This window comes from Perissodus microlepis, chromosome 14, assembly GCF_051167445.1.
Source record: "Perissodus microlepis isolate ML-2025 ecotype Zambia chromosome 14, ASM5116744v1, whole genome shotgun sequence".
Taxonomy (NCBI): domain Eukaryota; kingdom Metazoa; phylum Chordata; class Actinopteri; order Cichliformes; family Cichlidae; genus Perissodus; species Perissodus microlepis.
This window is the reverse complement of record NC_140474.1, coordinates 20,771,868-20,799,862: the sequence shown is the minus strand read 5'-3', so window position 1 is coordinate 20,799,862 and position 27,995 is coordinate 20,771,868. Positions and strand designations below refer to the sequence as shown.

The window sequence follows — 27,995 nt, the reverse complement described above, 5'->3', positions numbered from 1 at the left end:
ACTGACGGGGGTTTCAGCTTGCAGCAGTGACGCACTGTGAGCTCAGAGTTAGCCAGCTCCGTGTTTATGTGCCACACACACACGCACAGAGGAGCCGGAGAGAGAGAGAGGGGGGGGGGAACCTCAACACCGGCTTTGTGGTTTTTATCCATTGTCAAGCTGTTTAATTACACCTGCTAATCTAGTCGCCTGTAACCGATGATGCTCGTCTCTGAACACTGATTTTCACTCCGTTTATTCACCAAACCGGTAAGTCAAACAACTTTTTTTTTCTCTTTAGAACAAGAGGGGATAACCTGCATGGCTGCTGAAGCCGGTAGTTAAGTTGTGGCAGAATCGTTTGGAGCTTCACTCGCCACTAAGCCGGTGTTGCCGACCAGACCGCTTTTACGCACGGCGGTAACGTTTTCGTATGACTTAACCGGCACACGGCTCATACTGGAAGGTTAGAGCCATGCGTTTGGGCGAAAACTTCCGTGCTGTTTGGCTATGAAGGTTTAAAGAAGTACGTTTTTGGTTTGTTTGTTTGTTTTTTGATAAAACGGTGCTCTTATATGCGTGTGTGTGTGCACAGACTGCGTTTGTATTCATTTTATTTAACATACACATGAACTTCCATAGCGTGTAGCATCTGTAGTGCGTTCATTTAACTTGGCTACTGACTTAAAATTTAGCCTAGCTGCCTTTATCGATCACTAAATAGTTTGAATATTCATCTGAACAGTAAAGCAGTCATTAATACTTAATTAAACTAAATGGAATGAATAGACGGTTGTGATACCGCATGTGTAGCGCTTTGTAACGGCAGGATGAGAGCATGCTTCACGTACTGTAATGGGTGCGTGATGACCTCACTGATGGTGTGATCCACCTACTCGCTTTTTAATGAAGTTCTTGCTCTGATTTATTCGTATATGTTTTTCCTATTAGGTTTAAAGTCTTATAGCAGCCAATTAAGTCAATTAAATCTCGCACAAAATATTCTGCCGAGAAGCGGAGAAGCTGCAAACACGTCAAGTTGGTTCAATTACCGCGTTCAGACAGTTTAACTTTTGCAGTGTGTGCTCCAGTAACTGCTCATTTCAAACCGTGTCTTAGCGCCATCACATACAACACCATACTTCAGTGGTTTTGGCAGGATATACTGCTGCGTAAGGAGCACACCGCAATGAGAGCCAGCTCCCCTGATTACACACTCACAAATGCGCAAGCCCCCGAGATGAGACTGTCATCTTTGGCAGAGGGCTTCCATTGTCTGAATCCCAAATTCCAGCACGCTTGTATCAATAAGAGGGTTTGAACTTTACTCACTCACATGCGCTTTTCACCAGAAGAGGGCCACGTTCGGCTTCCCCAGTCCTGGTGTTTTTACAGCGCAGTCGTTTTAGGGAGTTTTTCTTAACTGAATGTGTGCAAAGTTTATTCATCTGACGTGATGTTTCGGGAAGACAGACTTCCTGCTTCCTGTCATGTACTTTCACAGCTCATTGTGAAAGACCATGCAGCAGAGTGGGGTGATGAAATCCCTCCAGTGGTTTACTGGTTTGGGTTAAACAGCCTTTTAATGAGTGCGGTGGTATTAAATATTTAAGTATATTTCCCATACAGTGGCTCAGCCACTAATAAAATATGTATGAAGATAAAATGAAGCTGATTGGAAGTAGAAAGTAGAGGGTTTAAAAATGGAAGTAAATCCTTCTGCCTGAACTCGTCTGAACTGCGTAACCAACTGTTGGACCATGTTTCAGTGAATTCTGCTTTTTGGGAGACTGCAGTGTATGTGGACCATTAGGTGTATTTTTTTTTTGAGTGAGAGTTCAGGGAGTGATGTAATGTGTTAAAAGTCTTTTTTTTAACATTTGAGAATTTACATTAAAAATATTATTTTCTCTTTGTAGCTTGTCTGGCAGCTTTTGGAGTCAGAATTGTGACTGCAAAGAGGAGCATCTACAGGCTGTTTCTTTTAACTGTTTATTTATTCATTTTATTATGATTATTTATGCCATTACACCTTAGTAATGTGCAGTTTGACAGCTAAGGCATTCCTCAAAAGCGTTTACACAGGCTTAAACTTTTGGGTATTACCCTGGTTTAAACAAACCTGCATGTCTCTCACATATGTTCCTTCTTTGGCTTGATTATTGTAAGTTTAGGCAATCTGATGCATTGCAACTTTTTGCCATGTTTTGTGCTCAGCTGGTGTTCCAGTTAAATGCATGCTCTCCTTAATTAGGAGTTGGTGCAGTTATCATGAACTAAGTGTAACTCCCATTTTACCTCTCCACCCACCCAGCATTTACTGTGTGCTGTACTCATGAGAATGAGAAAGAGGCGAATGGAAAAGGCGAGATTGATTGAAAACAGGCAGATAAAAGTATATGTTCACTGCAGCCTGGAGCAGATAAGAAGCCTGAGATTTACTTGTATTGCAGTGATGTACTGCTTCACCTCTGAGCGTATGTGAGTGCATGTGGGAGTCAAAGCCTAAGCTTCAATTAACATGTCAATCGCATCATCTGTCTGTCCATCTGTCCAACCAGAGTGGTTGGGAGTGCCGCCCGGCGCTCTTCCGCCCTCGTGCCACAGCTGCCTGCATGCCTCCCCAATGTCAGCCAGGAAACTCACTGCCAATGAAATTCCCACTGCACAAACCGCAGATCCCAATCCAAGCCGGTTCAGCATACACACACACACTAGTGGAGGATTGCATAATTACAGACAGAAAGACCTGGAAAGATGCTGGCATGAGCAAAAGTGCTCGCCTCCTCACACATATACGCCCTTCATTTGTTTTAGATTAAGACAGCAAACTGCAAGTCACGCTGCACAGAGTTTCCGTCTGTCAGGCTCATTCATTTGACAGTCTGGTTGTGGAAGAGTGTCACTTCCCGGATGTCTCGTTTCTTTGTTATCTCAAGTTTACAAAAGTCTGCTGTGGTTTCAGCTGCATTCTCGCCCTGCTTACCCCGATGACCTCTCCCCTCTGTCTTCTGTATCCCCTGTCGCTGCCTACTGTATGCTGTTTAATGACACAGTTTTAAAAATAAGCTCTAAGAAAACAGGAAGAAAGGGACTGCAGATTTTTTTGCTACTCCACAGACGCTGTGAGAGGCAAGATAAATCTAAAAGCAACCACAATCTGCTAGCTGAACTCGCCAGTAACCAGTCGCTGGCTTTGCGCTGCCAGAGCAAATCACACATCAACATGTCCGGGTCGATGTCTTTGTGACGAGACACAAGCTAGTGGCTGTGTGAGTGTTGTTCGCGTGTGTCTTATGTGAGAAGTGCTACAAGCATGCCCAATTTAAATACAACCGCTGAGTAATGACAAAGTAGTATTCAAAGCAGGAATTTTATGGTCTGCTGCAGCACTTTTACAGAGGTATTAATACAGCTTGGTACACAGGATATTGTGAAATTATGCTATAATTCAGATCTGCTGCAACATAGAAATTTATAAGACACTGTTTTTAAATATGTGCACAAATATGTGCGAGTTATTCATGCCATTGTAAGAGAAGGGCTGGTGAAAATTCACTGCTCTTACTCTGTCTCAGAGTCCCTGCACTGCAGTAGACATACATCAAACTCAGAGCCAGAATAATTCTGCCAGAACTGCTTTTTGTGAATTGAATAAATCCTGACATCGCTATAACAATGAGTATATTTTTATTAGCATACATTAATAATACAAGATGATGATGAGATCATTGTTAATTAGCTTTCCAGTATTTTACAAAGTTACCATGAAAACATCAGTTGACTCTGCATCACCATCGGCTCGGTTGTGATGCGACTTTGATGTACATTACATAGACAGGGCTGAAAATACTGTAATCAATAGAGGTGGAAACTAGAGTACACTCACCGTAAACTTCATTAGTTACTTAGTATCTTGCTATTACCAGGCTGGACCTACTTTTGCCTTCAGAGCGGTCTGAATGTTTTGTGGCATAGATTCAAGAAGGTGCTGGAAACATTTCTCAGAGCTTTTGGTCCATGTTGACGTGATAGCATCACGTAGTTGGTGCAGATTTTCCAGCTGCACATCCAAGATGTGAATCCTCTGCTCCACCACATCTCAAAGTTGCTCTATTGGATTGAGATCTGGTGACTGTGGAACCAGTTTGAGTACAGTGAACTGACTGTCATGTACAAGAAAGCACTTTGAGATGATTTGAGCTTTGTGACATGGTGTGTTAGCCTGTTGGAAGCAGCCAGCAGATGATGGGTACGCAGTAAAGGTCACCATCAGCAACTTGAATTGCTGATATAAGGCAGGACGGATCCATGCTTTTCATGTCCCCGCAAAAATCAAGACTCATCCGACCAGGCAGCGTTTTTCCAATTTTTGTCCAGTGTTGGTGAGCCCACGTGAGCTGTTGCTTCAGATTTGTGTTCTCAGCTTACAGGAGTGGCACTCGGTGTCTTCTGCTGTAGCCCATCTGCTTCAAGGTGTGATGTATTGTGTGTTCAGGGATTCTCTTCTGCATACCTTGGTTGTAACAACCATCCATCAACAATGGGTTTTTACCCACTCTCTTTTTCGGACCATACTCGGTAAACTTTCAGTTTCATTATTTATATGGCCCCAAACCACAACAACCACGCCCAACAGTCGCCTCAAGGCACTTTATTCTGTAAGAGAAAGACCCTAAAATAACAGAGAAAAAACCCAACAATTAAGAGAGATGGTTGTGTGGGAAAATTTGCCACATTTAGAGTCACTTAAATCACCTTTCTTTCCATTTCTGATGCTTGCTTTAAACTTCAGCAGGTCCTCTTTTGCTCAATCACTCAACCACCTTTTATGTGCTTTTTCTATGTAAGTGTTTTCTGTCTAACATTCTCACTCTGTTGTATGATAACAGCAACCTGAGGTTGGTATCTTGCCCAGGTATTTTTGGCATGCAGACTGGAGCAGCCAGGGATCGACCTGCTCTACCTCCTGAGTTAGAGCCCCATGTCTGCATGCCTGAATGCACTAAGTTGCTGCCAAGTGGCTGGCTGATTCATTTTTAATTGATTCTGTTTTTATTTATTTATTAACAAGCAAAAAGATTATTAAAGATGAATTTTGTTTATGTTAATTTATGTGTGTGTTGTGTCCCTTCCTGAAACATGATGAGGGGATACTCTTCTCATATTCTAGATTTTATTTCCACTGATCAGAGCCAGACTGTCTTTTATCCTAAGCTTAGCTAACTTAGCTAACTGGCTAAAGTATATACAGTTACAGATATTTACTGTGCAGACTTGTTTACTTATCTAACAGCTGGTAAAAGCATCCTTTTATTATAAGCTCACTCATCTTTTCATGACTCTAGATCACATGTATGAATAGTGCAGGTATCCAAATAAAAATCCTGTTTTCCTTACTGAGCTCATCCTCTGAGGCAGTTTGTTTTTTTTTACCTCGCAGCGACTAAAACAGTAATTAAGTGAGTCCTTTGTATTTGGTGGACAAATTGAGATAACATGTTAGAAGGGTTGTTTTCATATTGCTTTCACATGTTTGCGTGTGTGAAAATGTGTTTTATGATAGCACGTGTGTGTCTGCGTATAAGCAGTGAATCATTATTTAAAATGCTTGAACACAACGAGGTGATTTACATCCACTGTTAATGACGGCGGTGATGTAAGGGAAAACCGCAAGCGCTGAAAAACAAGTCCGCAGGTTCCACTTTTTCGCAACTCAAGACCATCCTGTGAAAACCCAGAAAACAGAAGAGCGTGGATCCTTTTACGGCTGTTTTGCAGTCTGAATTGGTTTGTGGTCGGCGTGGTGGCTTAAACAACAGCAAAGTGTTGTCTCCTCTGTGAAAAACACTTTTTTTTCTTGACAATTCGGGCGAAATCTAAATTAATGGGAAACTCTTCAAAAACATCTCTATCTCCAAGACTTCCGTCTTTCGTGTGGCCATTTTTGCAAAATGCAAAGCATTCCTGAATTTACGACTTCCCATACAATGCTGCATCTGCTTGCAACAACTAAGAGGTTGAAAAGAAAGTAATGATTTGTTTGTCTGTGAAGGTTCTCAGTCATCCAGGTCATCGTAGTCAAAGGAGCTTGCCCACTCACATCCTGGGCCATCTGACCTCAGGAATTCGCATGATAAGGTGGGGCCAGGTTTCACAATGAACACACCCGAAACTCTGGCTGATTGGGACCCACACCCAGTTTTACACCTTGGCTCAGGCGATTAGAGGATCATCAGGGGGTCCTTTTGTCCCTCTGTGGGGGGATACTCCCACTAGGTTTATATCTGGGACTCTCCACCATTTGACCTTAGAACTGAAGAAGCTTCTCGGATGAGAGGTGAAACGTCTTCAAGTAACTTAAAGAAGTCCAGACGCTTTTCTTTGCAAGCTCCTTTGACTAATGATTTGTTTCTTATTTGTGTTTGTGCACATGGTTGATCTGTGGTAACTGCAGGAAAATGACGTTGTAGTGTTCTCCTGCTCTCTGGTTCCCTCTTTTTCTCTGCTCTGGTCAGTTCACCTTCTCTCGTTCCAACTCGGTGATGTCTACGTGACACAAGAGAAGCCCGGTAAGTTTCAGCCGGTGTTCAGTTCCACTGGAAAACATGACCAAAGGATACAGATGAGGCCCAACAGACGCAAATGGAGAGTGAGGGAAAACGCATCCGTCTGCAGACGTATGTGAAGGGGTGACAATTGCCCAGTTATCGCACACGTTCCCCATAATGAGACATTGCCTGAGCACTAACGTAGAAAGCGTTGGCGTAAATCAGCTTTTCATTTGCCAATAATGGGCACCTCTGTGAAGTCAAACAGAGGGTATGGTTGTTCTGATCACGTCTCTGACATACACGTGCACATTATCTCTCAGGACACGAAATGTCTGATGAAGAATGGAGTATAATTACCTTAAACCTTTTTTGCCACCTCAGTTCTTTTTTATTGTATTTGACTTCTTGGCCCGTAAGATAATAGCTGCTTACGTGCGTCACAGCTAGGTATCCCCCACCATGACTACAATAGGTAGCCATTATCACCATATGAAGTCGTGGTTGACGTTTTATTGTGCCAGGCCTGTGACGGAGAGGGAAATTCAAGACTTTTTTTTTTGCATGCATGCATGCATGCATGCATTGACATGAGCATCAGTTTTTACTTGAGCGAAGGGTGATATTGAATGTGCATTTCTGAAATGGTGTATCTTTGAGCTCCAAGAGGTTAAAACGGTTAAGGAATTAAGGCAAACAACCCTCTTTCAGGCTTAGCTGACCTCACGTTTCTGAGATAATCTGATGGACTTCATTGGATTTGAACCTAAGACAATGCAGAGGTTTCCAACCTGTAGAGCAGCACGTGTTTACCTCTCCATCTTTGATGATGCAGGATCGCACCTTCAGAGCAAAGGAAGGATATCTGGAAATATTTTGAACCAATAGCTGATTAATGAAAAAGACACAATTCTTTAACTGCCAACCCTTTTCATTCAGTTCACATGTTTTGTTTTGTTTTTTAGCACAAAGCAAGTCAGTGGTGGTGAAAAGCTAAACCTGACCCGGTCAATGACAATGCCTAACCTGGTCAACAGCAAGCAATTTAGGGTTATTGTCTAACTCAGTGTTAATAATTCCCAAATCCATTATTTAAAACTAATAGGTTTATTATTGTTAACTAATGTGTTATTTTAGGCCAACTATGCCTGTTGCCACAGTAAATAATAAATACGTCAGTCCACTGAGTCTGATTTTTGGTGGGGGATACTGCATGAAACCTCAATAAACCACATTGGTCCATGTATTCAGTTACTCCCAGTATTCACATTGGTGAGTAAGTTTTAATCGAGGATATATGACCTTTAAATTTGAAAAAAGTGCACTCGCTTAACAGGATTATGTAATAATATACAACTGGGACAGAGTGTAGAGTCAGTTCTGTTATGGTGCCCTTGGAACAGAGAGGGTTAAAGACACCAAACAAATCCAGGCTTGATTTATTCATTTGATAACAAACCAAAGTGAGTTTTAGTTTTAAACCAAAGAGATGTTTTAGTGTGACCTGCAAAGGTTCACAGATCTAGAATCAGTGTGAAAATGTTAAATATTAGCTTTCTACAACAGCTGCAACTAAAACATGATTGATCCAAACCCTCTACGGATAGGATTCCCCAAATCTTTATTTTGTGAAGTTCACATTTTAATTCATTTATGCTAGTATTTTAATGCGCCACTGTGTGACTGGGTTTATGTGACCATACCACGGGATCTTGTGAATATTTATATTTGCATGTTTTGCATTTGGGTGTTCGGTTACCTATTTGTAAAAACAGATTTTGGGGAGTCCCATTTCACAAATGTTTGAAACTGTATTTTAACGCATTGGTAAATAAAATAAAGTTTAATCAAAGAAAAAAATAAATAAAATGAAATTTATATATAAAACATGAATATAGTAAGTTACTTTGTAACTTTGGTACATGCATTTTTGAGACCTCGACATCATCAGTATGATTTTTTTCCCCTCTTAAATAAATTGCATGATACATTTGATGGTAATGAATTGCACAAAAATGTGCAAATATGATCCAAATTAAAACTCATATATATAAATTTGTTGTCAGAAGGTTCAATAATACTTATACTACTTATACTAATATTTTCTTGCAGTTATTTCATGGTTCAGGCATTACAGGGATAGCATATTAAACAAACTGAGTCTTCAATTTAAGCTAATTAAGCTTATTTAGACTAACAGAATACTATTATTTTAGCAAATCAATGCAACCATCCATCCATTCTCTTCCACTTAGCTTTTTTCAGGGTTGCTGATGGGATGGAGCCTATCCTACCTGTCTTAGCGCGAGAGGCGGGGTACACCCTGGACAGGTTGCCAGTCTGTTGCAGGGGTAACACATAGACACAGACAACCATTCACACTCACATTCACTCCTGCATTCACACCTATGGGCAGTTTAGAGTTACCAATTAACTCATCCCCACTAACTGCATGTCTTTGGACCATGGGAGGAAGCCAGAGTACCCGGGGAGAACCCATGCAAACTCCACACAGAAAGACCCCGGCCTGATGGTGGAATTGAACTCAGGACCTTCTTGCTGTGAGGCAGCAATGCTAGCCACCGTTTGCAACCATTATGGCAAAAACGAGTTGTTATTGGTATCTATTGTTACACAAAATTTGAAAACGATATATTGAAACTGTGGATGCTAGACTGCTAAAAAACAGAAAAACAAAGGGGTGGAGAACTTTAAATCTAGAAAAGAAAAGCCTACAAACTAAAGTGAAGTATCAGTTTGGACAGCTGTTTACTGCTTTTTTTTTTTCATTCCAAGAGCTATTGCTGGAATGGCATTTCATGTAACAACCAATTGATAAAGCTTTAGCGATTACTCATCGTTGCCAGGGAACACCACTGTTAAATAACTCAAACGTGCCAGATCTGTCAGCATGACTGGGACGTTCTTGTGTGTCTAGACTTTACACTGAAAAATGAAATAGAGTCCCATGCCTGACCAAAATCCTGGCTCATTGTTTGGAAGCCAATAACATGGTGGCTTCGCCTCGGTTTACCTGTGATCTCAGGCGCTGCTCAGTCACCTCTGCCTGAAAGGCGAGGAGTTCCACTCATTCTTGTGTTTCCTTTTTTGTGGTTTTTTTCCTTCCTTCACAGCTTCATCCTGAAGGATTTCTCAGCTGAGCTGCAGCATGACATCAAGGAGCCAGAAAAAGCTCTCCAACACATTTAACTGGTCCTCGCCTCCAAAACCACCACAGAAGAGAATAACAGCCATGTTTTTGTCATGCCTTTGCCATTACTTCTTTATTATTGCTATTTTCAGAACCGAGCAGAGCATGTGACTGGTCATCTGACGTTTTCGTAACTTGTTATTTGTATGTGTGAAACAACAGCGTGCAGGCTTTGGGGTAATTACTGTTTTACAAAGTTTAGAAAAAGTCATCGCTCTCCTCTCCCTTTCCTTTGAGGTGTTTTTCTTTTTTAATTGTTATCCTGTTTTGTTGTTTTCGCCCGCTCACATAAAATGACGAAAGCACTCCGGGTGTTGGCGTCGCGTTGGCGTCTTTGTTGTGTTTGCAGGGATATTCTTAGAGGTGCTAATGTCCTGTTATATCCTCCCTCTCTTCCTACACTCTTGTCCCCTCTCCCTCTTTTTTTTTTGTCATTACAATATCCATCTGACTGCAGCCTCCAAGTCCGAGCACATGGCTGTCACATGCGTGCAAGCAGGGTTATCATATCGGAGCGATATAACCAAGAAACTGCAATTACAGACCAGAAAGCAACTAGAAGTTAGCTATGACATGACTGTGAGTGTTTATTGGTGTGTTGACCAGTAGCTACAGACTAATTACATATCACATGCAAACACAAAGGCTAATGGGATCTCTCCAGGTGACTCTTTTAAACAGCCACCTAATTAACACAATAGTTAATGATGAGGTAGATGAAGATGAATGTTTGAGTCAGATACCTGACTTGCTCAAAAAGGACTGTTTTATGGTTTTTCTGTGAAATAAATGATAATGATGATGATGTTTTATTGCACTGGTAAGATTTGTTTTGGATGTATATATATATGTATATGTATATGTATATATATGTGTGTATATATATATATATATATATATATATATATTTTTTTTTTTTTACAAAATATAGAACGTTGCCACAGGAATCAGCATGCATAGTAAATCAACTCCCTCTTTTCCGTCACCATGCAACAATTATCCTGGGCTACAACTAAGCAACTTCCACCACTTGCGAAAAAGATCTGAAAATTAAAAACAGATTAAAAAACTGAAAACTGAATCAAAGATCTGGGGTGGATTTAATGAATATGATATAATAAACTCATAAGTATAAAAAGATGTGGCTACTATGATGTGATCCAGTAGTTTCTGAAGACTCGTTCAGGCTAATGAATTGCCTCACAGCAAGAAGGTCCTGAGTTAAATTCCACCATCAGGGTGGGGTCTTTCTGTGCGGAGTTTGCATGTTCTTCCCGTGTTTGCGTGGGTACTCCAGCTTCCTCCCACAGTCCAAAGACATGCAGTTAGTGGGGATAGGTTAATTGAAAACACTAAATTGCCCATAGGTGTGAATGCAGGACTGAATGTCAGTGTGAATGGTTGTGTTAGCCCTGTGACAGACTGGCGACCTGTCCAGGCTGTACCCCGCCTCTCGCCCTAAGACAGCTGGGGTAGGCTCCAGCGCCCCCCGCGACCCTGAAAAGGATAAGTGGAAGTGAATGGATGGATATAGTTTTTAGCTAGCTTCTCGTAGACTTCTATAGGACAACTACAGCCATCACCTGCAGATAGACTTTTGGATTGGTCTTATTTTCCCAGTGTTGAACTATGTTCAAGTTTTACATTGTCTATGAATAAACTTCTAGTGAGTTATGATGACAGCTGCCCGCTGCTTTTCTTATCACGGGGTCTTCAATTTAGGGAGTTAGCGAATGTTAGTGTTTGTTAAGAAGCTGTCAGTTTACATTGGTATTTGTCATTTTATTTCCTTTTATAGTTTTTTTTATTAATAAAATGGTATTTTATAACACTAGCTGTGCAAATCAAAGGTAAGAATGTGTATTCTGGTGAGGCTGAAACAGAAGAATTCAAAATGAAGAGGAATACCCGGTTGCTCTTATTCTGGTCTTCTTGTAAGTTTTTTCCCTTGTCTCTGATCCTGTTTTGATATTGCCAGACAGGATCTAAAAACAAAGACAGGTTGAGGAGAGTGTGTGTTTGAGCCTTGTTTGTGCCTTGAAATAGCATCCATGCTTTTTGGAGATGGAGTGTTTCTGCTGGCTTTGTCGGAGCATGACCTTTAGCGAACACTGGAATGATTTGCAGCTGAGTGTGAAATGTTTGGAAAGACATTCAGCACCTCCAAGTCTGAGACTATGGTTCCCGACTAGAAAATAGTAGAGTGCTCCCTCTGGGTTGGCAGAAAGATGCTTTCCGAAATACGGATGTTCAAGCATCTGAGGATGTGACTTATGTGACTTCAATAGATCACATGATGGAGTGGGGCAAGGTCTCACAGTGGTTCCACCCGAAACCTCTGGCAGTAATGACCCATGCCTATTTTCACGCCCTGACTCATGTGATGAGGTACATGATTAATAGTGGGTCAAAGGTACACCTTCAAAGGTACAACCCTCACTAGGGTTTCAATACCGGCGACTCTCCACTTTTTGGTTTTAGAATTGAAGAAATCTCTTGTATGAGAGCCGAAACATCTTCAAAGCACTTATAAGTCCAGAACACTTAAACGAAACACATAAACCGCCCTTTTTTCAAGCTATTTAGACTAACATGACCTGGATGACTGAGAACCTTACACAGACATGACTTAGGATCGTATTCAAGCGGAGAAACTGGTTCCGCTGGTGGATTAATATGCAAGTATTGTACTGGACAAGAAACAAGAGAACTGAGCTTGAAGGCGAAGCTTTCGTTTTACCAGTCAACGTACATTTTAACCCATCTATGGTCATGAGATCAGGGTGACGATTCAGTAAAGTAAGGTTGCAAATACAAACAACCAAAATGAGTCATCGCCATAGTTCAGCTGGACTCAGCCATAGGGATAGGGTGAGAAACTTGGATATCCGGAGGGATCCCAGAGTAAAGCCACTGCTATGATGTCTCCTGGGTACCTCACTTTGAGGTTTTTCAGATACACCCAACTGGGAGGGGACCCCAGAACCTGCTGACAAGATTATATGTTTCATCTGGCCTGGAAACGCCTCTCAATGCCCCAAGGAGTAACGTGTTGCTGGGGAGAAGGATGGCTGAAACACCCTGCTTAGGCTGTTGCCACCAAGATGATGGATGGATTGATGGATGGCATTGTTCTCTGCTGCTTTGCTGAAAATCAGTGGCATGAAATGTAAAGTTCTTCACGAGAACAAGTTTCTTTAAAATACACTGAAAAGTTCTCCAATGCCATGAGCCTGAGAAGTACCAGCAAACAAGAAAATGGTTATTTGAAGGTACTCGTGCCTGTAGCTCCAGTGGAAGTCCCACGTGTTGGCGGTCCCTACTGTAGTGGTTTTGAGAAGAAATCCAGAGTCAAAGAGGATTTAAATGCAAAAGCATCACATGCAGACATTGCAAGCTTGGATTGTCTGGCTGTGAACGGTTGACTTCTAAAGGCAGCGGTTAGGCTCATTTTGAACATCCTTTTTGGACATCATTTTGTATTTTAATTACAGTTTCCATGCACATGGCCCTGCTGCACACACTCAGCACATGCAGTGACACTGTAGCTTAAGTATTATTGCACTTACCCGAACAGTGAGAAACAATTAAATGTTACTTAACAGAAAAATAACTTTTAGGAAATGCTTGATCTCTCATCAAAGCTTTTTTTAAAATAGGTTTTATTTAAAGTTGAAACCCTATGGAGCCATCATTTGAAAGAATATGCATCTCATCAATCTAAAGGATCAGCTTCACCTTTCCCTGCTGCACTTAAAGCACATTTGCTTCATTTCTAGAGGTCAAGTGAGGTTCTCTGTGGAAGTCCTCACATTCCTCTGCCCCTCCAGCTCGGTCCAGTTTGTTACTTGACACTTTCCAAAAAAAGGAGGTACTTAATTGCAGGTCCCGTTTTTGTTTTGCTCTCTCTATCATTGTCGTTTTATTGATCATTTTTTCCCCTTGTTCGGCTATGTGTGCGCACAAGCGCATGTTTGCATGTGTGTCTGAGTGCACATATACAGTATGTGTGCATGTGTGACTTGTAATTAGCCTCTTGCTCTGGTCTGTATGGCATTTTAACAAATGCTTCTATATATATCATGCTATCAGGCTGAGGTTTTAGCAGTGTCACTCCCTGCCACTTTCTCCTCTTTCCATCCCTCTCTCTTTCGCTCTTCTCTTCCTGTTCGACCAGATCGGCCCTTGCCCTTCAGCCCCGCTTTTTATAAGCTAGTGGTTTCTCTGTCCTCGCTTTATCTCTCTCTTCCCCCCTAAAATTATGCCTCGGAAGCCTGTCATTGCCATGAGGCACCTCGCCGGACCAAAATCATAAACTCATTACATGTTTTATTTTCTTGTTTGTATAAGGCATGGCTATTATGGCTGTCCATGTGTGTATGTGTGTTTGTGTGTGTTATCTGCATATGTGGTTTTAACATATATGGTAATACATGGTTCTTATGTGCATACATCAGGTGTACAAAACCCTGTTAAATGATACCTTCAGCACATGCTTACTGATACGTGTGTGTGTGTTGTGTGTACACATGTGTGTCCTGACCAGTGAGTGGGTTTAAGCGGTTAATTTATTTTCCAACTAATGTTTGAAATGTTTTCATGTGTGGTCGAAGGTGAAGTGGTGCCTTGGAGCGGTCACCCACCCACACACACACACACACACACACACACACACACACACGCACCTACACACTCAGACACATACACACACACACACATGCAGGAGGGGCATGTCCTGAGGCTGTCAGGGGTGTGTCTGTGGTCAGAGTGGCACTATAAGACGCAGGCAGGTACACTGGACTTTTCATTCAGCTTCACAGAGTTGTGTGTGTGTGTGTGTTGTGTCTGTGTGTGTCTGTGTGTGTATGCAGCTGAGTTTTCTGTTACTTCTCTAACTTGTTTAACTATCTAAGTGTTTAACAGCTTTTCAGAGTCTTAAACTTTCTAGTTTTTTCCTTTTTAAGCGACTTTTCAAAGTTCCACCGAGCTCAGGGTGTTTAATCGAGCGTTTTTGCAGCAACTTTTGCACAGTTAAAAGAAAGTTAGGCAGTTTGACTTTGGCCCTGACTCAGCATTTGTAGCAGCACACACAGCATCCCTACTGAGTTGCCACGGCAACTGTGTCAGTCCGCTGGAAGTCTGGGGTAAGTATTCAGCTTTGCTTTTCTCCTCTCCCTCCCATTACCCTTTTCACTTTTACAGCCTCCATCTTTCCCCAATATCTCTTTCTCCTGCACTTATTTCTCGTCCTTTCCACTGTGTGTCCTTTTCCCTTTTATTTTTTTGATTTGCACATTCTAAACTCTTCTTATGTTTTTGCTTTTGTCAGTGGCTGTTTTACAAGCCCGTTCAGAGACATTCTGTCTGCAAGTTACACCTTCTCATTTCTGAGAAAAAAGACTAAATCAGTCTTTGGCATGCTACAGAGTGTCACTACATGCACATCTGATATTTAGATTTACAAGAAATAGTCTGATATATACAAAGAATTATCATGTATGAATCTGCTGCATGTAACAGGCTATGGATCCTCACCTAATCCTAGCCCGGTGTGAATTCACAGCCCCCACAACTGTGGCAACAAATCTTTTTTTTGTCACTTGCGTAGTAACACCTCACTACATAATATTTCAGTATATTTTTATGGTGAGTTTTGAAAAGTTAGTCTCAAAAATGCATTTGTTTCTATAATATGTATTCAGTGGAATTCATTCAATTTATCACAGTCAGTCAAGCAGATCAGAAAGACGAGTGCAAGACTTTGGCCTCTCAGCAGTATTTAAAAGTTGACAATACAGCAGACTTTGGCTGGAGTGTCAGAATACTATAACTGCAGCTGACAAACCAATAAGTTTGCATATAAGAGTTGATAAATGGGCTCAAGTCAAAGTTTTCCTCAGTCTGCACTGTAAGGTTTTATATAAATTTAGGTGGACTATATTGATGTAGTTTCAAATGAGCTGTTGTCAGATGTTTTTCAGGTACAGATACTGCAGAGGGGATGACACTGACTTGCTACAATGCAACAGTCACCTGTGGCACAAAGACCTTTTCATTTATTCCTAAGCTTCTTAAAAATATCTGCTAAATAAAGCAGTGCAGTCATCCTCATTTTACCCTCCACCGTCACGATGCGTCACTTAGCTGTGATTGCATGGTTGTATGAAAACTCTTCTGAATAAAGGGAAATGCCCATCGCAGGGGCAGCTAATGTTAAGTTTTGAGAAAGTCAGCACGTGTTATCTAATGAATGTGGTGCAGAGTTAATCAGTGCTAAAAGTGTGCACGTGAGTACCTATGGCTCAGAAATAGCAACAGAAAATCCTCGGTTTGTACCCTGCTGTGCATAAAGAGGACATGATTCACGATAAATGATATTTACAGGATTCACACCTGCTCCTTACCTCCCGATCGCAGGAGCCACGCTTTTGCTCCGGATAAGTGACTCAGGTGTTTTTACGCTGTGTGAACTCTTGCGGTTTTGTGTGAGTGTGCATGCCTGCGCGGTGTGTGACATAATGGAAAGTGCTGTAAGGTCGTCGGTTTTGATGTGTCGTATTTTTTCATATCAGGCTGGGAAAAGTGCCGGCACCTTTTTTTTGTTTTTGTTCACAGCATTTAAAATCTCGTAAATCCTCGTGAACTGATCATGTTTTATTATTAACCCCTCGCCTGTTCTTTCTTTAGATCATATGTACATAGACGAATACATTGAAGAAGATGAGGAACCACCTTTGCTGCTCAGCTCTTGTCCTCCTCGCGGTAAATATGCGCATGCTTTGTGAGCTCTGTTGTGTAAGAAGAAGAGTGTATCCACACGTGTGCGCACTTCATCTGATTCACGAGTGTGTTTCTGTGTCTTCCAGCTGTTTGGCTGTGGAGGGACTGCAGCGGTGCAGTCTCGGTGGGGGAAAGGGTGTGCGTGTCTGCAATGCCCGGCAGGCCAGGAGCCTTCCAAGGTGAGACAACAAACTGTAAATTTTTTAATAACATTTGTATTGTTTATTATATATTTTAAACACTTTCACCTCCTTAACTGCTATAAATATGCTTGTTTCAGTAGGCAACATTTGTCTTTAATTTCTATAGTGTAGAGCAGGGGTGTCAAACATAAGGCCGGCCCCGACTAGACAGCTGTGCAAAATATGAAGGAAGGCATCGATTTTTGGACTTTTAGCTGCGTTATTTAAAGTTTTGCAGCTTTTCCTGCTAATAAAGACTTCCCTCACAGCCATTCATACTACACCAAAGTAGTTAAGTAATAGATAACAATTAAATAACAGAAAAGTTCCTGCTTTTCACTGTCTACTATAAAGAACATTTTCATCACTCAACCAGTACTTTATGTCTTAGAAATATGGGACAACCTTTCCTGTAATTTTACACACTTCTTTATCTTATATTAATATATCTCAGGGATTAAATGTGTAGTTAAACTTCTTTACTCTGACAGAAAGTGGAGTTTCACTCGATGTGAAATGGTGTAGAGCTTTAAAACATATTGTACCCAATACAATTCAACAGCTCATTAAATTACATATTCAACTCCCTCCGCCTGAGCAGCCACCTGCAGTTTATGTTCAAATCACATTTTCATCTCCTCCATTACATTATAGTCTGTGTATTTGGTCACTGCAGTTGTCAAAAATGAAGTTGTTCTTCCCATGAATCCATAAATATTGGCTGAGTCTTGTAAGTGCTGCAATATCTTTATTTTATTTCCAGTTAACACAGAAGCAGGATTTAAAATTAAAACGGTCAGCTCTTTGCTACCCATCAACTCTACAATGCCACAGGGATGCTACGTTTTCTCTTTAAGCCTCTTTTGCCAGACTTTAGACTTTTTCTTTTCTTCTCAGGCTTGTGGGCAGATCCAGAGTCCAGCTGAAGAAGTGCATTGCCAGGTGTGCCCAGCTGGAACCTTTTCAGACGCACTGGACTCTGAGGTTTGCCGTCCACACACCTCCTGTAAGATCCTCGGCCGAAAGCTTGCATCCTCTGGCAACGGGACCTCTGACGCCGTCTGTGGTCACTGTCTGACTGGGTGAGAACTCATGGCCTGAGTCTGTGGTGGTCTACCTGTATGCCTGCTAGTCCACAAAGAGGTCCACAGGGTGGACAATAACGCGGCTTTCTTTCAATATTGTAACTCATAAACTTTTATTTGTTCTAAATTAAGTCCTGCAATTTTCTCTGTCTCAAAAAAGCAAGAAAACAGTCACACACACACAAGCGCAGGGACAAACACAGTGTGTCATTCACCACAATGGGCGGGTAACATCAAGAACAGGCACCACTGGACATAACATGCCACAAGCTAAAACCGCTGATTCATTCTTTCACTGTTACACAGCCCCTCGTGTTTTTCTCTTCATCCATCTCTCTAATTAGGCTCTTTTTGGTTCTTTTTCATCCATTCACAGTTTTCACTCCTCTGCCGCTGGGCAAGTTTCCACCCAAAGTCCCTGCGTGAAAAGTAAGCATGCTTCTGCAGCTTACCGTGCCTTAACTTGCTTTTAGTGAACTGATTTCTGCTATCACGCTGCCTCCTTCTCTGATCTTTTTCGCTCTTCTTCCCCTCTCTCCTCTCAGAAGGGTTGCATGTCAGAGTGGTCCGTAATGTGGGTAACGGTCAGTCTGGTGGAGCAGGAGGACCGGCCAACAGCACAGTGGTGCGCAGCGCTGAGGAAAAGACAGCAGAGTACGCCGTGTTTGCCCTGGTTCCCGTCTTCTGTGTGATGGGCCTGCTGGGTATCCTCATCTGCAACATCCTAAAGAAAAAGGGATACCGCTGCACCGGTGAGAAGGAGGGAGGAGATGAAGAGACTGCCACACCGCAGAAAGAAGGTGAGAGATGGGAAGGCTGCAGAGAGAAAATCACAATAATGGGAGCAAAATAGGAAAGTAGCATTTAAGTTCAGGCTGTTGTCACGTTTGACCATAAAAATGCCAAATTAACACACTTGGCATGCACACGATGTGGTCAAGTTTCCCTGTCAAGAGTGAAACCAGCCCAGCTCAAAGGGCAGCGCCTTTGCATGTGCACTCAGTCCCCATATGTTTTTTATGTAACTGCACGCGAGTCCATGTGTGAGGCTGTTTTATTTCTTTTTCTCATCTTAGCTGCTTTGAACTTTGACCTCACAGGGGACATTACATGCTGTAATTAGCTAAGCAGGTACTGTTTTAATGTAATGCTCCTATTTGAAAAGGTAAAGTGGGGCATTCTCGTCAACCCCTTCGCCTGCAACGTCAGAGAAACGGACTTGCGTCAACGCAGAAAGCATAAAAAGAGTCAGGGAGGACAGGAGAAGAAAAAGATACAGAGGGGAGGGGCGTTAATTGAAAGAGACGTAGAAATTAATCCAAGAGAAAGGTTGTATGAGTTACCATACCCATTCTCTGTTGTTTGCATAATCTTGTTTGAAGTGCTTAAATGTATTTTTTTTCACCCTGTGAGCCAAATTAGCCCTTTAAGAGAGTACTCACTTAGGCGACGTCTTTCTTCCTCTTTCTCTGTGCACGCAACTGAGAAATGCACTCATTTCTTTCCTTTATGCTTCTATTGTACTGGATGTACTCTACCTACTAGGTTTCTAGTTTTCTGTAAAAGGTGACATGGGAGGCACACACCTCCAGGCAGCTTTTATTTTATTCAATTGTGTCACAAAACACATAAAAAGTGTTTTGTTTAGGGTTTTTGGGGGGTGGTGGTGAAAAGATGCTGTGAAGAATGTGGAGTAATAATCAGTTCTACTTTTACAGATTGTACTTTTCTAGATAACCAGATTGCTAACCTGCATTTATGAAACAAACCACACACACTAATGAGCTGGAGTGAGCTTGCCACACTCTGCAGTAACCTACTTTGTGTTTTAATTTATTAGAATCCACTGTTGCACAAGTTCTGCAGCAGCCAGACAGCATACACGACGCGCAGTTTGTTACAGTCATTTGGTGCAGATAAATAAGCAGACTTAAAGGCTAAGCTGGCTTTTCCTTCGCTCACCTGATGGTGCAAGGCTCTTAGGAAACCTGCACGGAATCGGGAGCGTCAGAGCGCAGCTGCACCCTCGACAGATCCGACTGTGTGACAGCATGCCTCACGTCAAGTGTTTGTGCAACACCTGTTGTTTCATTTACAGCGTTTTCCATAACTGCAAACATGCAAACAAATGGTTATTTTTCACTCACTTACTCCTTCTACTAGTGGTTCTTTTTGCATTTTTATGTGCCCTCATAGAAGGATGAGAAGTTTACAGCTGTAGCAGCCTATGTAGCTACGCCTGTGTAGTGGAGGCCAGGGTGATCTATGGAGGAATGCATGCACGCATGAGAATAGCCAGGGGTCAAAGCAACAGTCGGTGCTCTCTGTGCTCTCTGCCTATTTGGTTTAGCATCACCTTGGTTTCTTTCTCTCTTTGCATCTTGTTGTGAAATTTAAGTCCTTCTTGCACCTGAAGGGAAACTCCCTGAACTCCATCCCTCTTCTGCTATTTCATCATTCCTTCTGCTCTCCATTGATCCGGTTTCCTGCCTCTCTAACATGCCCCTCTCTTCTCATCTGAACACGATACTATCAATTCATCTCTCCTTTCCCAGCTAGATCAATAATTCAATTGGGTACCTTGACTCACTGTTTATGTCGGTCTCTTCATTTCTCCCGTCCTTCCTTCTCCTCTGCCCTCTCTCCTTGATTCTCTCTGGGTTATTCTCTTTCCTTTCTTCCTCTATCCATTTTTAAAATAAACAGGTAATTCATTTTTATATAGATTGCAGTGTTGCCATGAAAATCTGTATGCTGGGATAGTGGATAGTGATTTGCTTTTTAATTTTGCATTTTGCAAAAAGCATGAAAATGCATGCAGAAAGCATGCCAGTGAACAATCTCATTAGGACATAAAGCAGATAACAGTGGTTCATGTATGAGGTCCTCAGTGATGATTAGCAGAAGACCTCATGCATGACGAAGAATTCCAACTTCAATATAAGACCTCTAATCACCATCATTGCCACATTCGACTCATGCTTTAAGGACTGATGATGCAGAAGAAGTTAGGTACAGTAAGAGGCTGCATATAAAGCAATGACAGCTCTCTTCTTCTTATGTAACAATCATTGTCGCAGTGCACTTATGTGTCTGCACACTGTAGTCCTGACTGGCCTAAGGTTAGAGGAACTTCTTACTCCAGCACTTTTTCCCATCATTCCATCTGAGAGGAATACCCATGGGGGTAGCAAGGCCAAGCTTAGCTCGGCAGGGCTAAAATCAGATGCTGCGGTGGTAACTCTGACTATGCAGGACTGAGCACAGTTTGCTTCACTAGAGAATGCATCGACCTTAAAATCTGAGGGGGGAACAGAAAGGGCAAATGCAGGGTTGATGCTACAGTAGATGCAACTCTGCAGTTGCTCAAGCATGAGTGCACACAGGAAAAGGTAGAAGTGAGCTGTTGACCGTTAACACAGAACTGCTGCATTTACAGTAAACCTAGATGCAAACATATTTTTTTTTAATCATAAGCCTAAACTTATGATGATTATTAAGCAAATTGAGACTCGTGTACTGCAGTGATGTACTGTAATGTATGTATTGAAGGCTTGTTATCCGTTAGATCTGCCCCTGGTGAGGAGTTAGACTGTAATGCTATTCATTGTTCTAAAGAAAAAAAGACCAAAATGCTGACATGGGGGAAACGTTTAAACAGATAACTAATCAAAAAAAGAAACGAGAAAAAAAAGAAACATTAAAAAAATGTAAAGTAGATACCAACCATACATAATGGACTAAAATGTGGAATACGGGTAAGGAAGCAGGGCACAGATGGAAGACAATCAGTGAATCGTAGACGTGGTAGGACAAAGACAAGAAGTAGAACAACCAAAAAAGGCATAAGTAGAGGTAGAAGGTATTTCCACTATTAAACGTGAAACTTGATATCAGGCTGTGACTTTGTTGGAGTATTAAAGAGACGAGAACAACTGCCACCTCGTGAAACTGATGCTGTTATGCTCGCGTAGCAACAGGCACTGTGGAGACAGAGCTATTGTTACGGTCCAACAACAGCCTAATGCTGCTTATGCAAGAAAGACAGAAATACGCATGCACAGTCGCATTTGGCATCTATATTGTCACATTGTGCTCTTTAACACACACACATACGCATTGTCATCTGGTACTGTGGGCCTGGTACATCACACACACACACACACACACACACACACACACACACACACACACAGCTCAGCAGTGCTGAACAACGCATAACTGCTGAGTGAGCGAATCTCCCTCTCTCCCCTTTATCGTCATTGCTCTCCACTCAGCTGCCTCACTATGCTGTACTATTATGGGATGGTGAGTGGCAGGGGGCCATCTACATCCACCCGTATCAATCAGAGTGTCCCTTGAACAGTGTTAAAAGTGACAAGCAGTGCAATAAAAGCAGTACCTACATACACAATACTGGAAAATCTCTGTTTATTAACATTGCTTCTGCCTTACTTTAGGTAACACCTGTCCCTACATAGCCGATGACCTGAATGAAGACACTATCAGTGTTCTGGTTCGCCTCATTACCGAGAAGAAAGGTAAATACTAACAGTGACGTCGCATATAATTTGTGCATTTATTTAACAGATGGCAAGTAGCCTAAAAATTATAATAACAGCAAATGAGAGTTTCAGCTTTGTCCACAGCTTATTACTACTGAAGTGATAAATGGCCCAATTGGCCCAAGATATACACAGTAGCTTCGCTTTCCTCTCCAAGTTTCCTGCATCAATTACATCCACCTTATTTATACACTTCTAATAAACTCCTGAATTACATTTTCACAGGCAGGAGGTGTTTAATTACTCTGATCTATAGTTTGACTAGCTGGCATTATAGCTAAATGTGTATATGTGTGCTTGCTTCAGAAAATGCTGCTGCGCTGGAGGAACTGCTGCTGGAGTACGAGACCAAAGAGATGGCTATGAGCAAAGGCTCGTCAATCAAGTACGAGACCGCACGCGCGCACTTGCACAACCACAAATCATCAGATGCATTTGCTCAGTCATGCTGCCCAAGGTCACACTTAACGAGATGGCAAAGGGGAAGTCTGGGAGAGAGAAAGAGAGGCGCTCGTCAAGAGAAAAGTGCATGTGGGAGGATGTATAGGCAGAAATGGGAGCAGTGCAGATACATTTTCATACGTTTGCACTGAGCATGGAGACCTAAACTTGCGTTTATAGGGCTACAAGTCCACATGCTACTCTCATGTTAATATTCCAGTTGTTCAGTCTGGACATTATTAGTTTCATTTAAGCTCTTTAACTAAAACAAATGCTAAAACATTCACTTAGGAGCGCACATTATTGTGACTGTGTCGGCTACATTTCCTCAGGAGCCTGATAACTGGGAGTGACTCACTCACTCGCAGAGGCTTGAAACCAGCTGCTAACACAGTTTACAGCCGTCTAGTCATGAGTCTGTCACACAGCTTAAAGCCACACAATTTATATGACTGAGTGCATTTTATGGTAAGAACCTGAGGTTGTAACATAAGCCAAAACTGCTCAAGTTCCCAGAGTTTAATCGATGAGGTTCGAGAGAATGCCACTTTATAACAGTCTGCACTGCAGGGCTTTGATTATTGCTTCGATAGTGATGCCACATTTACCCCAGTCATAATAATTTGTCACCTGTAAACCCCACGAAAGACTAAATTAATGATGTGATGACATGATGAGCATTAGATCTAATTTATTTCAGTACAGACGTTTCTGGGGCCTGTGGCTGTGCACTGCTGCTCAGTGGTTCTGTCACATGTGATCTTTAGATGCCAGAACATTCTCTCTCTCACACACACACACACTCACACACACACACACACACACACACACACACACACACACACACACACACACACACACACACACACACACACAGATATATACAGACTGTTCTGGAAAGCTTTCAGATCGGTATCTGGATGTGTGTGGTGGGAGGTTTTGCACAGGTTATTTGGGTTCACTGTAGCTCACCCATACAGCACTCGTCTCTTTTGCTCTGCCTTCCCCTGCAAAAAATAAAAAGTGAACAATGAAAAGACACACAAACCAACAAGCTCTGTGCCAACAGATGAAAACTTTAGATTTGAGTTGCTAAATGATTTTATATTGACACAGAGCAGTGATCGCTGCTGTGATTGGACATATTTATATATTTTGTGCCATATTCTAGCAGTGATTGTTTCCAGGACCAATATTAGGGATGTGCCAATGCCATGCTAGGATATTCTGGAAAGCTTAGTACAGTTTAGTATTATAACCAACACTTTTCTTACCATCACTAGTCTAAATGGCCTTTTTACAATCCTTCTGTAGATTATTTTGTGGTATTTGGATGTAACCTCCACTTACGATTTGTCTAAACTGAATATGTCAACATTCGTTTTTATTTTTAAATAAATCTAATTTTCCTCCCCCAGGTTCCCGATGCTGTCTCCCTTATCCCAATTCCGCTCCCTGCCCAGGCTCTGCCCTCATCAGTCTCACCACCACACCATCTCCGGCCTCTCTGGCCTGGCCCCCAGGCATGGTTACCGCTGCACCCGTTGCGCCCAGAAAAAATGGCCCCCTGTTCTCATTCCACCCCTGGATTCTCTCAAAGATCCCCTGAAGCCCCCCCAGAGTCTCATCCTGCCCTCCCTGGACACATCCTCCGACCAGCAGAAGAGCCCCCTGCTGGGTGGAGAGTGCGTGAATACACACCATACACAAGCCGCTGTGCCAAAAACTGTACAGGAAAAGATGGAAGGAAGTGAAGTGAAGGAGAAAAAGGAAGGAGAGCTCACAGTATTGTCTGTAGGAAGGTACGTCCACTTTATAACACTTTACTAAATACATGTAGCTGGGTGCTGTTCACAGGCTTCATTTTGACATAGTTAAACTTTCCTGTAGCATTTAAATTTTTGTTTGCTGTTACTGAAAGTACCCAGCATCACTGACAATGATAGTATTGCTGGTTTTCACTGAGGTCATGGATTTGAATTGTATACCACCACCAATACAGTCGCACCAGCAAAAATAAATCTCTCACTGGTTACATCACAGCAGCAATTTTCCAGGGTCGGTGTAATCGAGTGGCGTGAAGGTGGTGGAGGGGACTCAGAGGCAGGCAGGGTTGTGAAAGAGGAGCCTTTATTGTCAGAAAACAAAGTTCAAAGAACGGGACAAGTTAACACGGAAGATATCTTGACTGAGGACACAGGAAAAGGCAGGACTATAGGTACACACAGGGGACTGATTACACAACAGGACACAGAGCACAGGGGATTTAATCAGCAGTGGGTGAAAACAATGAAGGTGGGCTGGAAAATCACAGAAAGTAACCATGACGATGCACAAGAGAAACACACTTAAATACACTTAAAAAGGCACGAAGACTAATTATGTAGTTGATTAGTCCAAAAAATTAACCCCTACCTCCTTTTTCTAATTACTTTTCTTTGACCTGCATCAAGAGGTGAAGGGAAGGTATCAAGGAGAATTTATGAGGACTGAGGAGAAGAGAAGGGCAGTGCTCAGAAAATCCAACTGCACTTACATTAGACTCCTTTACAATGGGATGTCTGTGGTTTTTTGAATTACAATGGACTAAAAAGAAGGCACCTTTGAATTCATCCCAAAATGTTCTCACTGTGTTATTCCATTTTTTAAGAGATGTTCCAGTGTAACTTCCTTTCTCCTCTTAGCAGACGCTTTCCTACATTCACAAATTATCCAGTTCTGGGTGGTTGTGGTTTGGGTTGAGGAAGGTGAGGGGGAGCCTATCTCAGTTGATCCCAAGTAAAAATTGAATTAACTGGAGACAAAGTCAGAGAGTCAAGGCTGAGATGGTTTGAACATGTGCACAGGAGTGATAGTGGATATATGGCAGGAGGAAAAGAGGAAGACTACAGAGAAGCATCAGGGATTTAGTAAAGGAGGAGATGTTGTGACAAAAGAAGAAATTTGAGAACACCTGTGTGTACCTGTGTACTGTGTTGACTCACATTTACATAACACACAGGAGGACACAGGTACTAACATGCAGACAAGGCAATGTCATAATAGGGTTGTTTTCTGAATGTAATAATGGTTATGTTATATGTTGATTCACAGATTTCAAGTTGCTCAGATCCCGGAGCAGAAGCCATGCACAGTGGAGACCAAGAGAGCATCCCAGGAGCAAAGGAACTCCTTCTTCGGCGGGAAGTCCTTCTCCTTGTCTTCCTCATCTGGCATCCGGAGGTAGGAACTCCAAACACAGCAAGAAGTTTTGGCCTCTCTTTCTATCCATGCTGTTTCTTTCTGTTTCATTTCCTCTGTGCACTGCCAGCACTTGAAGACTGTACTGACCAGCGACTGATGTAGTCTTGACATTTGGTTAGATTTAATCAAATCAAATTGAGATTTATTTAAAATGACAAAAATATCATAATTAATTTTGTTTTTCATTCATGTTTGCAGGTGAAGGGACGATATTGCTACCTCGCTGAAGATGACCTCATTCACCGGCGACGGCTTGACCCGCTGACACCAAGGGTGTTTTATTTAGTGTATTGACACCGATAAACCACAACCACCTGCTGCTGGAAGTAGTTGTTTCTAATAATGCAATAATAGGAATATAACTGTATTTATTATTACATAGGCAGATTATTGTATTATAGACGTATCGGATGCCGCATCAGAGGCATCACGGCTACATCCGAACAGAAACGGGTCGCGAGACGTCCAAGGACAGAGCGGTTAACAATAACTGACACTAGAAAGAGGGAAGTGTGTATTATACACAAATGCACTCCCGGACTTTTTAAAAAAAGAGTGCTTCCATTTAAAAAAAGAAAAAACAAAACAACAAAAACAAAAATAATAATAATTTATAAGAATGCACCATAAAAAACAGAAAATCTCCGCCTATCAGCCTGTGGTTTGCAACATCAATGAGCATATGAGTTTTTTAGCACCACAGTTGGCTAATAAGCCAAATAAAAATAAGATCATTTGACACTTCATTATTTAAAAAAAGGTATGTTTTACATTTTTTTTAATGTTTTATATTTAAATAATTAAATATAAGTAATTTTGCTGACACCAAAACTGAGGAGGTTTCAGACCTCACTTGCTCACTCAGTTAAAACCTTTTAGAGTAAAAAATAAAACCAAATAAAAATGGCGAGATTTACATTTTCGGGATGTACCGATTTTTCTTTAAGAGGGGCACCTCAGGCTATATCAGAGCATTTTTAATGACGCCGCAGCCCATTGGCTCATTCCCAGCTGCTGTCGTCATTAGAGTGAAAGAGTAGTTACAGGGGTGGGTCTCGCTTTTGTAGAAGAAAACATGTAAATGTAAATATAAACATGTACATATGTAAATATGGGTGGGTTTAGACAAACATGGCGTTTTGTAATTTTAAAGTATGCATGAGGTGATACGTTAGATCCCTTATAATGGGAAAGACAACTGCACTGCACCAGCGAGTGACATTTGTGGTTTATCATTTTAAAAAAAGGAAAAAGTTAGAAAAAACCCCAGCAAATGCTACCACACTACCACGCATAGGCCCGAAGGCTGAAGTGCAGCATAAGTTTAACATGATATTTGTTATTTTTCTATTATTTGGGTGCAGCATCTCAGTGCTTTTTCCTTCAGCTGTTACAGTTTCCTCTTCTATTCATGAAAACACTCTGTAGCTATGCAATCTTCAAAATTCAAAGAAACCACTTATATAAACACACACACACAGACACACACGCACATATTTATTTATTTTTTTTTATTTTATAGTTTAATTCAATAAACCCACCAGTGGCTGCAGAGAATTAGAGGTTTAAATGCCTCAGTCATGCGAGCTCAGTTGGCTTTAGTTTACATCCTCCTGGGTTTTCAAGCGTGTACTATAATGATAGAGGCTTTTTTTAACTGCTCATTTTCATATTTTCTTATTATGTTGTGACAAGGAATATGACAGCATGTCTGGAGGGAAGGGTATTTATTGACTGCGTTACATGTTTTCTTTTGATTTGTTTTTAGTAACATTCTCAATCAGACTACAGTTATCATGAAACGTATTCAAGCTGAAGTGTTGCTGAAAAGAGGGAAGGATTTAAATATTCATCTCATCAGCTTTGTAGCATGCATTTATATAATATTGCAGTTTTTTCCCTGTATGATGTTTTTACTTTTAAAATAAAGAGGTATTTTAAATGCTATCTGGTTTGGT

The 27,995-nt window shown here is 41.6% G+C and overlaps 1 protein-coding gene across 5 annotated transcripts; it reads left to right on the top strand.

Annotated features, from left to right (window-relative positions):
- The first annotated feature begins 12 nt into the window (after positions 1–12).
- On the top strand, positions 13–27,980 carry relt (RELT TNF receptor). 5 transcript variants are annotated; one of them, XM_084951006.1, is made up of 11 exons: positions 13–249; positions 16,429–16,503; positions 16,608–16,700; positions 17,601–17,785; positions 18,165–18,217; positions 18,337–18,588; positions 22,249–22,329; positions 22,660–22,738; positions 24,213–24,596; positions 25,888–26,016; positions 26,236–27,980. In XM_084951006.1, exons 2-11 carry the CDS (start codon positions 16,462–16,464, stop codon positions 26,237–26,239), a joined length of 1,302 nt encoding a protein of 433 aa, XP_084807132.1. In that variant the 5' UTR covers positions 13–249; positions 16,429–16,461; the 3' UTR covers positions 26,240–27,980. The 5 variants fall into 5 exon arrangements, with proteins under 5 accessions (XP_084807132.1, XP_084807129.1, XP_084807133.1 ...); XM_084951003.1 differs by having other exon boundaries at positions 18,334–18,588; positions 26,236–27,979; XM_084951004.1 differs by lacking the exon at positions 13–249 and adding an exon at positions 14,429–14,885 and having other exon boundaries at positions 18,334–18,588; positions 26,236–27,979.
- The last annotated feature ends 15 nt before the right edge of the window (positions 27,981–27,995 follow it).

Coding starts and splice junctions, on each gene's coding strand:
- relt (XM_084951003.1), top strand. CDS start 16,462: ATGAGGAACCACCTTTGCTGCTCAGCTCTTGTCCTCCTCGCG. Junction 18,218..18,333: donor CCAAAGTCCCTGCGTGAAAA/GTAAGCATGCTT, acceptor CTCTCCTCTCAG/AAGGGTTGCATGTCAGAGTG. Junction 22,330..22,659: donor CCTCATTACCGAGAAGAAAG/GTAAATACTAAC, acceptor TGCTTGCTTCAG/AAAATGCTGCTGCGCTGGAG.